Raw genomic sequence first — 13,730 nt, 5'->3', positions numbered from 1 at the left:
GATCGGGAGCGGGAGCGAGGGGGGGGGGGGGGGGCGCTCCCCCGCAACACTGATAAAAAATAAAGGAATTATTTCAAAAATTTAAGAAAAATAAAATAAAATAAAATAAAATTCCCAAGTTCATCTTAACAAAGTAAAAATGGAGTCAACCGTTGATGATAAAGAAATTGAGTGTAGTCCAAAAATGAGAGATGAAAGGTTTCCTGAAACCTTTGGTAAATATGTTGATACATTATTTCAAATCAAAGGATCGCTCACAGGAAGGGACATCATAATCTCTATCTGTCCTGTTGAAAGAAGTAATTATGTTAGTCCTAAATGTGCTAACCAATTGGTGATTCCTAAATCAAATATAGTTGAAACAAATATTTTTGGCAAACAATATGATATAAGCAATTTACACCTAAATATTGGAGATTATACTTTTACCTCAAAATTCACCGTGAAAACCTTACGTTTTGACGATAGTGACATTGTTTTGGGGTTACCTTGGATGGAAACTCTAGGTTCCTTTATTCTAAATACAAAGAAGAAGTTTTTAACATTTTCTTACAAGAAGAAGAAAATAACGCTCCAAGATTTTACACTAAAACCAAATTCAGTAACACCAGAAGATATCTCAGATATTTCAAAAGTAATGTCTCAAGAAGGTAAAAAGGTATTACAAAATATGCAAAAAGAAATTGACAAAATCAATGTTGACAAAAATGAAGAAGTTTCTCGATTTAAAAACCATAGCGAAAAATTACTATCACAAATTAAGAAACTTAAGAAGGATAAGAAGTCATTAGAAAACAAGGTAAAACAATTTATCGAGAAAGAAACATCAAATATAGGAATTCAAGTTGATGATAAAACAACAAATACCGATTGAGTGAATATGACAACTACTGATCGAGTGAATATGACAACTCAAGAAGACAAATCAGTTAAAGAAATGACACACTTAGATGTTGCAGTTCAAACAATGAACATCCCAAGTGAATCTTCCATAACCATCTCAACAACATCTTTGCCAGAAGAAAATATAAAAATTGGCACATGCCCAGTATGGAGAAATCAAACCAAATAAGTTCCATATCGGCATCTGAATCATGAGAACAGACGAATCAACCATGATACATATTTGAACCAGTCAGAACCAAGACAACAAATTAATATTTCAGAGAATAATGAAGTAACATCAATTCTGTCTTATGTTGAGAAGTCGTTACAAAATTCCAGTGATCAAAATACTATACAGAAGATTAATCTTGGATGGTCGGATCCCTTCTCAGTGCGACAATTTTGTTTGTCACTAAGAAGATCATATCAGCTTGTATCGACGAAGATGATTGTTCCGAGACAAAAAGACTTTCAAAGCAGAAAAAGCGATCGAGTCGTTTTTCATCGACAAGTTTTTGAGGACAAAGCTTTTTGAGGAAGGAGGCAATGTAACGAATAAAATATATAAATAATATAAATATAATATAAATGATAATAATCATAATTAATTATTAGTTAAGTAGTAATTAGGTTGAAGAGGCATGTCTAAATGAGACATGACTCTTCATGAAGAGACACTTGCTTGATATATAAGCAAGCCTCTCGTTCTCATTTGTAAATCATTCATTATCATTCTTATTCTCATTCTTATTAATATTTAATATAATATTTATATCCTTAATGGATATCTTGATATTCCAAGTCTTTTGGATTAATTAATTTGTAGAAGGAACTTTGTTCGCTTCAGAATTCAAGGATGGTAGTCTATAATGGGCCTTACAGGTTTATTTGAAAATGAAAGCATGTGGGTAATTGATGGTGGAACTTCAAGGCATATGACACGTGAACATGAAAATCTTGTAAATTTTAGGTATGTTTTATGCTTAGAGCAATTTATTTCAATTTTCACAGTTAGCTCAATATCTTTTCCAGATTAGCAATCACATCAGCATCAAAGTAAACTGCAGATAGAACATAAACATAAACCGCAGAAGGAAAGCCAAGACAAGAGAACACAAGATGTGGCACTAGCCAGGGACAAACCCCAATGTGGGGAAACCCTTGATCAATTCTTCTTTTATGTTCTTCAATAATTCAACAGAAAAAGAGAGAGATAGTACATTTACAACAGAAGTCAACACTTTTGACTTATCTAGATAAGAGCATAGATCATCTCTAAGAAGATGATACATGAGATCAGTTGAAGACATGCTGCTTCAACTAATTCTCCAAGGTGACTCCTTCAGCTATCATTGCGTTGCATCCCGTCATCATGTTGCACCTCACCGTGTTGCACCATGCTGCACCCATCATCACAACGCTGGACCTCATGACCATGTTGTACACATCATACTGCTGCACCTTATGCTGCATTGTTGTCACATGTGTCATAACCATGTTGTCATACAGCATGTCTCATGTGTTTGCAGCACCATGCTTGCCACTGTTATCCATGTTGTCCATGCTTGCCATGCTGCACCATGCTTTCCATGTTGCACCATGCTTGCCATGTTGTCCATGCTTCACCATGCTTTTTGTTGTCCATGCTTGCCATGTTGTCCATGCTTGTTGTCCCATGTACCTTTGTTGCGATATCACAACTGTCCCATGTATCTATACATCACTATGCACCTTGTTGTCCCATGCATCTATACAACACTACGTACCTTGTTGTCCTATTTAATTTGCTGCACTAGTTAGCAACTGTCCTACTTGTGCCACTGCTGCACAATTGTCTAGTTGTCCTATGTCATTGGGTTGTCCCATCAAAGTTGTCGTCCCAACATGTTGTTGTCCCATTGTCCTATTTGTTAGTGACATTGAAGCTCCTATGTGGCAGTATCTAACACCTTTGTACTTCTATTCATGGACAAAATTCGATCACTAGTTAGGGCACCCTCCTGTAACCTACAACAGTCCTACGATCATCCCATAACTCACCTTGAATTATGTGACCACCCTTTCTTTACAAGGTAGGTGACCTCGTTGGTTGAGTAGACACCTACAGCTCCATGTAGAGGGTTGTTTTGACCATCAAAACAATACTTACAGGCCTGCGGCTTTCAGATGGACCTTGCTTCCTTTTCAAGTGGTCACAAGGGTGACATTAATGTCCCTTCTCCTTCGTTGAAGTAGGCCTTGGATTGCTACCTTCTAGCCCAGCTCCTAGGCCCTCCTAAAAGCATCTCAGTCCTCCAAAAGACCCATGACTTTGTTGCGGCTAGGACCTATTAGGGCAGCGTATATCCTTATCTTGAATGTGGCTAGGTTACACTTGAGATAGCATAGGTTAGGGCTACCTTAGGATAGTGTTAGGGTTACCTTCCATCTGCATCCAAGGCTACCTTCCATCTGAGTCTAGGGTTGCCTTCCATCTGCGTCTAGGGCTGCCTTCTATCTGCGTCTAGGGCAGACTCTTTTCCTCCAACATCTAGGGCTTCCACTAAAACCCAAGGCAAGTGGAGAGAAATCAAGATAGAAGTGTGTGTGAGAAATGACTCTCAAGTCATCTCCTTTTATACTAAAACGTTGAGCACGTGTGGGGTTTATTTGGTTGTTGGCTGACCTTGACGAATTGTCTTATAACACAAAGAAATTCATAACTCCATGAATACTTATCGAAATTGGATGATCTTTAGATCAATCCTACACCTCTCGATGAGAACCCAAAGAGAACCAGAACTCAGAAGTGCTCTTCCGATCCTCCACAATGCCTGCCCAGTCAGTATTCAAATAATCATGCAGCTTCACATTCCTGACAATGTACCTCAATCCATGAGAGATTGTGCCTTGGAGATATCTCAGATAATTCTTGGCACCAATCCAGTGAGGCTCAACCATATATGAGCTCATCATGCTAACTGCAAAACATATATCCGGACGAGAGTTCACCAAGAACATCAATGCTAGTATGAGTTTGTGAAACTCAGAGGCATTTCCCAAATCAGGTCTGGTATCCCTACCACATAACTTCTGAAAGTTAAGCTCCATCGAGGTAGTCGCGGGCTTGTTGTTCACCATTCCAAATCCGGAATCTAACTCCCTCTTACTTCTGCAAATGAGAGGGTCTGCACCTAACAGAAATAGGTCGTCCTCAGAAGGTGTCAGTATGAGAGGTCTATCATCCACAACCTTCGAGCAATGGTTTGGATCGGCTTCACTCCTAGTGAGTCTCAGCTTCATCAGACAGCTATCAATCCTCTCATACTATGCCCGGGGTGTTTTGCTTTAAGCCATAGAGGGCTTTCTTCCACCTACATACATGGGATTCCCGATTCTAAATCTCAAACCCCTCGGGTTGTTCCAAACCTGTGGACCTGCTACATGAGGGGAATGACCCTTTGTAAGATTTTCCTTCGATACATCTCAGACATGTACCTTCATGCTCTTTTTGAATTCAGGCATTCCTGTCATCATCTTACTCACATCAGGTAGGGTCCCATGATAAGTAGACCTTCGGAGCTATAGATGATATGTGACAATTGACATGATCCCCAATGGACCTCCTGCAACTTGATACAACCCTGAACTCAAAAGCATCTATGAAAAATTCCATTCTCAAATGCGTACCTTTCCATCAATGAATGCCACCCTAAAACCTTTGACTTCCATTTCCAAAATGGTCACCAAGTTCTTCTTGCGATCAGGTACACAAAAGAGATTCTTGTAAATGAATCGAGTTACCCTCATTCAATTGAGGGGTAACATTCCCTACACCCTTTCCAGGATAGGTGGCATCGGCTCCAAGTATAATCCCATGATTGTTTCCCTCTCTACTAAATTAGAGAGAGCACCCTCCTATCCGATGAAGTGCCTTCAAGCACTACAATCAATAAGCCAGATTCTCAAAGAATCTGAAGGAGTGGACCAATACAAGATAACGCTTCTTTATCTTATCAGAAACAATATTTGATTCTTCATACCTAGGGTTCCTTGCTTTCTTGAAGAGTTGGTCGTTTCCTTGATGACCTGCATTACCTGTCATTCCCTCGATCATTGAAGATGTCCTTGGAATGATTGTTATCTTCATCAAGAGATGTGTCCCTGCCATTCGGACACTCCTTCGCATAATGGCCGAACTTATTACAAACAAGGCATCTGTCTTTCTTTCCACCCTTAGATCTGGACTTCCCAATGAAGTGGTCTTTAGGTAGGCCATCAGAAGCTTCCGCTGCGCCATTCTGATAATGTTCTCTGCTTCGACTTCACCCTTGGCGAATTTGAAGAGGGATGAGGAATCCATTGATCCTTTTGTCCTTTCCCAACTGTCTTCGGTGATTGCTCTTTCACTTTTGCTTGGGCATTGTCTTCACCTTAGGTCCGATACCATGTTAATTTTAGATATGTTCTATTCTTAGAGCAATTTATTTCAATTTTCATAGTTAGCTCAATATATTTTCCATATTAGCAATCACATCAGCATTAAAGTAAACTGCAGGTAGAACATAAACATAAATCGCAAAAGACAAGCCAAGAGAAGAGAACACGAGATGTGGTGAGAGCCTATGACAACACATGCGATCACCAATTTGAAGAAGCTGAGTTTAGACTCAAGTTTTGTTGATCCAACAATCTCCCAACTACTAATTGGTTGTTTGATGTACCTCGTGAACACTCGGCCAAATATATGTTTTGCAATGAACACTCTTAGTTTCAAATGGAGCCCAGACATGACCATTCGATAGTAGCTAAACATATCTTAAAATATCTCCATGGGATCATACATCATTGCTTGAGACATGTTGCAGGTAATGAGATTCAGTTATTGGGCTACACAGATTTGGATAGGGCAAGCAGTGATGCAGATGGAAAAAGTACTACGGGTGGTTGTTTTTGTTTGGAATTCGCTATGGTTTCATGGATGAGTAGAAAACAAGACTCAATTGCATCAAGTACTGTTGAAGTTGAATATATTGCAGCTAGTGAAGTTAGTTGAGAAGCAGATTGGCTTTGTAAGTTACTTACAGAGCTTGTTTGAAGGATCTCTGGACTCTACAATCATATGTTGTGACAATCAAAGTTGCATAAAGTTGACAAAGGACCTAATTTTCCATGCAAAGACGAAGCACATTAATATCAAATATCACTACATTTGAAGTTTGGTGCAGGATGGAATCGTAAAGCTACAATACATCTCCACTGACAAACAAATAGCAGATATATTGACAAATTTTCTTCCTAACAGGAAACTTGAGTATTTGAGAGACAAGATTGGGCTTGTTGATATCTCCTCCCTGATTGAGAGGGAACGAGGGTGGACACCGTATTCTCCATGTGTCATGTATTATGGCCAAGACTAACAGTCACAAGCCTAGTAAAGGCACTAGCTTGGAGAATGGTGGATTGGATAAGCATCAAGGACGTACATTCTTGAGTCATGTGTTGTGATTGACTAGGATTAGCATCCTAAGTTGGATACATGGACTTCGTAAAGAATGGTCCGAAGGACATACCTTTCCTTGGATTAGGAAATGGTCTTGTGAGGTCATACCTTAGAAACACCCGGATGAGGTATGTACCTAAGATGCGACGGTGTCTAAATTTATGCTCCCTAGCATTGTGCTCTGACCTAATAGAGAGATAGAGCTTGTTAGTCAAGGCCTTTCTATTTTTGACAATGTTGGCTATGATGATGTAAATCACCATTGATGTTTACCAATATAGATCCTTTCTTATATGAATATTTCAACTTGAGAGTATCCTGTTGTGTCATTATGAATACCTCCCTAGTTAAGAGGGAGTGTTGAAAAATGTAACTAGTGTCGGTCTTCATAATGTAATAAAATGTAATTTTTATCATTGATTATATTCATTATTATTATTATTTTATTTTTTATCAAAGCATGTTCTTCATGCTTATAGAGTCAATTGAGTCAAAAAGAATTTATAAAAAGTCAAAGGAAATATATTTGAGTCAAGTCCCAATTTGGACTTTTTGTAAAAGAAAACAAAAAGATTTTTATTTTGAGTCAGAAATTCAACACAAGACCAAGTCGGCCCTCCTTGGACAAGTCAGCCTAGAGGCAGCTACTCGACCCTCTTGGACATGTATTTATACAAGTCAACTCGACCTCATTCACTCACTCATCATCACATCGATTTATGTGCCAAAAGACAAGAAGAAAAGGAATAAAGTCAAAAGAGAGAGAGAAGTCAAAGAAGAGTGAAATTCAGGTGTCTCTAGCTTGTTTCTGCTCACACACGCAAAGTTTCTGGGGCAACTTTGTGAAAATTACAGGTCCAAAATTCTCCCTTCACTGCAGGTCTGAAATTTCTACAATTTGACCATATTTCAGAAGGTCTGACCAGCATTGACTTTTGCTGACTTTGAATTGGTTGGAGGGTTGACTTGGATCTTTGTGGCAGTCTTGGTCTTGGTCTTGGGTCTTGGATATCTCATTTTGATCTGATTCTATAAGAGAAGGAGTTTTTGAGTTCTCCCCCCCTCCCCCCCCCGGTGGGGCTTTGCCCTAGCTTGGAGCCTAATTTCTAGTGTTCTTTGTCTCTTTGTGATCTTTATGCTTTGAGGTTTTGTATAATTGTTTGATGAGAACAATATAAATCAAAAGAAGATTGTTAACACTCACAAGTAATTATCAAGTAAGAGTAATCAAGCTTTAATCTATCCAGCACTTTGTTTCTCAACATTGTGTTGGAGAAGATCCAACCTAAGTGTGGAGAAGAGCAACTGAGGTAACAATTGGCAGCCTTCCTGATTTATACAAATATTTCCCTTGTTGGTTGGGAATTTTACATCTTGGCTGATAGTTTGTCCTCCTGTTCATTTTCGAGTGACTACATTAAGAGTAATTGAGATTCCCTCTCAAGTACTCCCATGCTAGACACTCTTGTTCCCAAGCTTTTAGCTCTGAACAACACTAGCATTTTCATGTTTTCAGAACTGATTTGTATTATCCTTTTTTATCTGAGACTCTAAATCTTAGATCTTATAGGTTAAATATGCTTGTATGTTATTTTTATAGGGTCAGCTTTTGCACTCTTGCTTTGTAATGACACTGGTGTACTTAGCAATCCCATTGACCTATTTGTGGTCATTTGTTAGACACTATAAAATAATCTTATCTTGGGGTCTTTATTCCCTTTTAAAGGCTACTTTTAAAGCCTGAATTTTATGAAGCCATCATCAAGTTCTTCAGAAGGTTTATGTAGCATGCCCTCTAAGAAATGACCATATTCCTACAAAATATATATGTAAACCATATGTTCCCAAAGGCTATGGATTGTAGCCTTGTCATATCACCCATTTTTATCTCTACATACAAATGCTTACCTTTGTCAATGTCTACTTCCACATAGACACCGATCACTGTCTGATGTATCCATTAGCCTATGCTCCCTGAATTGGCTCAAGAACCTTAACATGTAGCCTATCTTGATACCTATGATCTCCAGAATTGATTTTGACCCAATATTCCACAACAAAATGAGCACCAGCCAGATATGAGTGTGGTTTGTTGTTTCTATCCGAAGGTCAAAACCAAGCATCCACAGCTTCAAAAACAAGTCAATCCCCACAATAGAATATTGGAATCCAATAAAATTTAAATTGTGGTCTTCTAATGTCAAGGAAACAGCCTTTGATGATTAAGGATGCAAAGGCTTGAATACTCGTGAATTCCACACCAGTAGAGTTAGCACAAACAGATTTTCCTTCACCAATTTCTGCATCTGATTGCTTTCACAGTAGGGTGTGACAGACGATTCCACATACGAGCTGAAATTATAGAGCTTCAAAGCAGAGAATTCGATATAATCTTTCTACAATAGCCTATTTCAGTAATAATTCCAATAAACAACATTGTGATTGGATATGAAAATTCAAGAACTAGACCCGATAACTTCATATACAAGTGGCTTGGAGTACCTCCAGAATTTAAATTTGCTGGGAGAGTCTTGCACTCAGTTGTATCTGCTGTAGAGTTTATGTCTGTTTCCTTGGAATTTATACAGAAAAGCTTTTCCTTCAGAGTGCCTTCAGTAAAGCAACTCCTACCCGTTGCATCAAAGTTTCGACACCTTTCTACCGTCCTCTTTGCAAAAGCCAAGGCAGCCTGCTTTGCAACCTTGCTCCCTGAGCTCTTCACAGATACATTTGTACCTCGGCATCCCTGAATCACCAAAAATGCTACCTATCAGCAGATTGTCTTTGGAAAGAAACTGTGAATAACTTATCTATCAAACATATGTTCATTGTCATGCTCTTCAATTCTGATACTGTTATAAATGTCATATATGTCCAATGCAAAGTTCCCAGAAACCAAAATTGGGAAGACATAACAAAATTCAATCTTCTGATATTAAGCAAGGATGTCAAATTATGCCCGCATCATTGCAGCCATTTACCATATCTTGTTAAAAATATCAATGCACAAAATGGGACACATCAAAAGCACTTAAAAAAAGATTTGTTTATCAATATCTACAACAGTTGAAGTCTTATTAATTGATTGAAAGATCCAGGCTTCACATTAATTGATTCAATTGGAATAATACACAAGATATTCACATAAGATATAGCAGATGTGTGTAGGTTTCAAATACCACTGAAGAGAGACTCAACCCAAGCTTGCCAATGTAAAGTCTAGTAAGCTGAGTCAGGCACATAGTTATATTAGAGCAGTAAAATAAGTACTACGACCAGGACAACCTCTCCCTCATCATTAATATGTCGACTTAGATGTACCCATTAATCCATGGAACCATCTGGTCCCAATTGTTGAAGCTCTTGGTAGCTTCGGAAGGTCTTCTACATGAGCATGGCGTCTTAGCATGTAGGAGATGGTTGATTGCCTCTTTAGGTGCTTGCTTGGTGGAATAAGTGATTTATGCCTTCTTTCTCAAGTGTAACTTAGGAAAAGTACAATAATTAAAGTCAATTAATTATTGTGAACTATAAAGCCAAAATACTAAGCATAAATAACAAAATTATTTAATTGACTTATATGATTTCGACCGTTGATCCCAAGTGATGCGAGATCCAATCTCAACCATCAATCACTTTGCAGATTAAGGTTAGAGATTTGGCTTAATAAAGTTATAAAATAAGTCTAAGGGAGAGGTGAAGACACACAATTGGAGGAAGTGATTTTCTCTAGAGCAAGAGGCGCAGCAAGACTGAAGCGAAGGGAGGAAGAGTATAGGGAAATTTGAAAAGTATTTGCAGGAGGCAAAGCTCAAGAGATCGATAGGCCGAGTCGCTGAAGCGCAAAGGAGGCCAAGTTGTAGAGATGCCGAATTGTTGAAGCGCAAAGAATGTTGAGTTGTGGAGAGGTTGATTTATCCAATGGGCTGATTTTTCTTGAGTTCGCTAGGGTCGTGTGAGGAGGGCCAATTTGCTAGTGGTGGAGGGTGAGTTTCCTAAAGGGTCGAATGCTTCAAGAGGTCAATTTTCCGGTGGGTTGAGTTTTCCAACAGGGGCTGAGTTACAGGTTCCAGCAGTGCATTTTTCTGTGTACTTTTCTCTGTGGGTCTAGGCCCAGATTTTCCAGAGGATTTCAATGAAGTAAAATTGTTATGGGTGTATATCACTGTTGTGATGTGATTTATCTCTCTAATTTTATTTTTCTGTTGCAAATATTTTATTTCAAAAGTTAAATACCAGTGATTTTATTTTCACAACAATTCAAAATTTTATTTAATAATTTTTTTGGGAATAAAAATTGTTGAGGTATAAATAAATTTGCACTTGTATTGGAAATTTCACATGGTATCAAAGCTACAAAAACTCTGAGGGAGAGATCTGAGATCACAAGAGTTTTACAACAGCAAGTTGATACTTTTTACAGCAGATGATTTTTTATTTTGCAACTAGGGTTTTGCGACAAAAGTTAAATACCAGTGATTTTATTTTCACAACAATTCTGAATTTTATTTAATGATTTTTTGGGAATAAAAATTGTTGTGGTATAAATAAATTTGGACTTGTATTGGAAATTTCACATGGTATCAGAGCTACAAAAATTTTGAGGGAGAGATCTGAGATCACAAGAGTTTTACAAGAAGTTGATCCTTTTTACAACAAAATAAAAATTATTTTGCAACTAGGGTTTTGTGGCCATGGTCAATTTATGAAATGGAATCAATGAGCTTGAGATATGAAGACAAGTGGGATGGGGACACTATATTTAGTCCATGGAAGGAGTGGATCACCAATGTTTTGAAAATGAATGGTTTGTGGGATTTTGCAAGCACAAAGATCCAGGTTCCTTCTGACCCTGCCCAAGCAGTCAAGCACAATCTGAAGGATGTGAAAGTGATGGATATTATCTTGGATGGTGTGAGGGATCATATAATTCCTCACATAATAAGGAAGACATAGCACATTAGATATGGGCAACCATAACTAGTCTTTATCAGAGTAAAAATGAGAATAAGATTAATGGTGTTGTGACAAAAGTTCAACAGCATCTGAATGAACAGATCAAAGACTGTAACCTCATATCTCACCAAGATCTAGCAGGATTGTGATGAGTTGTCAGCTATAGAAGAAGTTGTGAGTTATTCGCAGCTAGTGAAGATAGCTCCTTGATTGGAGGCGGTTGTGGGATGAATTAACCCAAAAAAAATGGGAGAGTTCAATAACTGGTGGACAACATAAGAGTGGTGGTCGGGTTGAAAAACTTGCTCTATTGTGCAAGAAAAGAAGGGCAAAGGGAAGGCCAAGAAGAACTAGGGTGGAGGGTATCTTGACAAAGTAAAAAGGAGAAGGACATGACCAAAGTAAAATGATTTGCATGTTGTAAGTTCAGTCACTTTGCCAGACAATGTCCAAATAAGAAGAAGAGCAAGGGAAATACATCTACAGTAATCGAGGTTGGAAACTAATCTCCTTTCAGTCTCGACCATGGAGGACAGAGGACTAGAGGTTCGTTTCATGGGAAGTGAAGTAGCTATTAGGCAAAAGAAGATGATCTCAGTAAAAGGCAAGTATTTGGGAGTAGGGAGAACAACTTATATTTGTTGAGAGGACAATTAATGAAGCCTTTTGTACATGAGAGTGATAACCAAAGTGAGCTCTGGCATAGGAGGTTGGGGCACCGACACTAGATGGCTCTTCCTATGTTATGGAGGATGGTTACAGGTTTTCCAAAGATCAAGGTGGAGCGGAAGGGAGTGTGCAAAGGGAGTGCGCTTGGCAAGCATGCCAAAGCAATGTTTCTTCACAGTGAGACCAAGTAAAGGGGATACTAGACTTGCTACATTCAATATATGCGGTCCTATGTCAATGGAATCAATCACGGGGTCTAGATGCTTTGTAACATTCATAGATGACCATTCTAGGAAGACATGGATCTACTTCCAAAAGACCAAGGGAGAGGTCTTCAGTCAGTTTCAAGAGTTCAAAGCTCTTGTGGAGAATCAAACCAAAGAAAATTAAAGTACTAGGATCTGATAATGGGGGTGAGTATACATCCAATGAGTTTCAAGATTTCTGCAGGGAGGCAAGGATCAAGAAGGAACTCATAGTGTCTTACAAGTTACGACCCTCAACAAAATGAACGAGACTATAGTGGGAGCAACGAAGGCAATGATCTATGATCAAGACTTGCCTATGTTTTTGTGGGCAAAGGCCTATAATACAATTGTTTATTTGCAACACAAGATTCCTCACAAAGTTTTGGAGGACAAGACTCCTCAGGAGATGTTTACCAAAGTGTGACTAGAGATGAGTCATCTATGCATCTTCAGTAGTCTGTTTTATGTCCACATTCCTATAGAGAAGAGCATTAAGTTGGAGCCCTCATCAGAGAAGGGCATTTTTGTAGGCTACAATGAGGAATCAAAGGCCTATAGGGTCTACATTCCAAGGGAGAGGAGATCCATTGTCAATCGGGATGCTAGATTCGAGGAGGGAAAGACCCTTAGGAGGTCTCATGGTACAGAGCCAATAGGGGTAAAAGATCAAGAGAAAAAGGCTCCTAAGGTTGAGCAGGTATCAGCAAAACTAGTAGCAGAGACACATCCTGTAGATTTGGAGGATGAGCAAAATGCTCCTTCAAGCTCTAATAGGAGGAAGCCAAGATGGGCTAAACAGACCTTGAAAGATGTTCAGGAGAATGTGGAAGCACCTAGCAGAACCTTCAAGCAGAGTAGACCACTAGCGAGATTTTCCAGTTATTTGGCTTTATCGAGCAGCGTTAGTGAGTCTAAGCCTTCCATTTTTTAGGAGGTTGCATATGAGTAGGTATGGAGGGATGTCATGGAGTTTAGCTCCATCACAGGGAATGATGTGTGGGACGTGGTGTCGAGGCTGGAGGGAAAGTTTGTGGTCACTTCTTGATGGATATTCAAAGAAAGCATGCAACTAATGGTAGTGTCATGAAGTACAAAGCGAGGTTTGTGGCGAGAAGGTTCTCCCAGAAGGAGGGAGTGGAGTATGAGGAGACATTTTCTCATATCACCAGATATGCATCTACTAGGGCAATCATAGTTATTGCTTTAGAGATGAACTGGAGGATAAATCAGATGGATACGAAAATTGCTTTCCTCAATTGCATGATTAGGGAGGAGGTGTATATTGAGCAACCTCAAGGCTTTGAGGTGCATGGTAGAGGGTATCATGCATGCAGGTTGAAGAATTCCCTTTATGGGTTGAAGCAAGCTCCGTAAGCACGGTATTCTATGATTGATAGATATCTTCTTGGTTTGGGCTTCACGAAAAGTGAAGAAGACTCCAACTTGTACTATGTACTTATTGAGGGTGAACTACTTATCTTGGTCCTCTA

The 13,730-nt window shown here is 38.9% G+C and overlaps 1 protein-coding gene across 3 annotated transcripts in view; it reads right to left on the bottom strand.

Moving 5' to 3' along the window:
• Window positions 1-13,730, bottom strand: part of LOC149156811 (uncharacterized) — a 186,564-nt gene that overhangs the window by 17,315 nt on the left and 155,519 nt on the right. For all 3 annotated transcript variants that reach the window (XM_089438616.1, XM_089438615.1, XM_089438617.1), the window contains one exon: window positions 8,870-9,113. In XM_089438616.1, the coding sequence (XP_089294742.1) occupies window positions 8,870-9,113 (244 nt within the window). The remainder of the gene's footprint in view (window positions 1-8,869; window positions 9,114-13,730) is intronic.

The sequence above is a fragment of the Pinus tabuliformis genome, chromosome 9 (genome assembly GCF_031772625.1).
Source record: "Pinus tabuliformis cultivar Carrire ecotype Pingquan chromosome 9, CPIR1, whole genome shotgun sequence".
Taxonomy (NCBI): domain Eukaryota; kingdom Viridiplantae; phylum Streptophyta; class Pinopsida; order Pinales; family Pinaceae; genus Pinus; species Pinus tabuliformis.
Note: the sequence above shows the minus strand (reverse complement) of the source record. Positions and strands in the feature narration are given on the sequence as shown.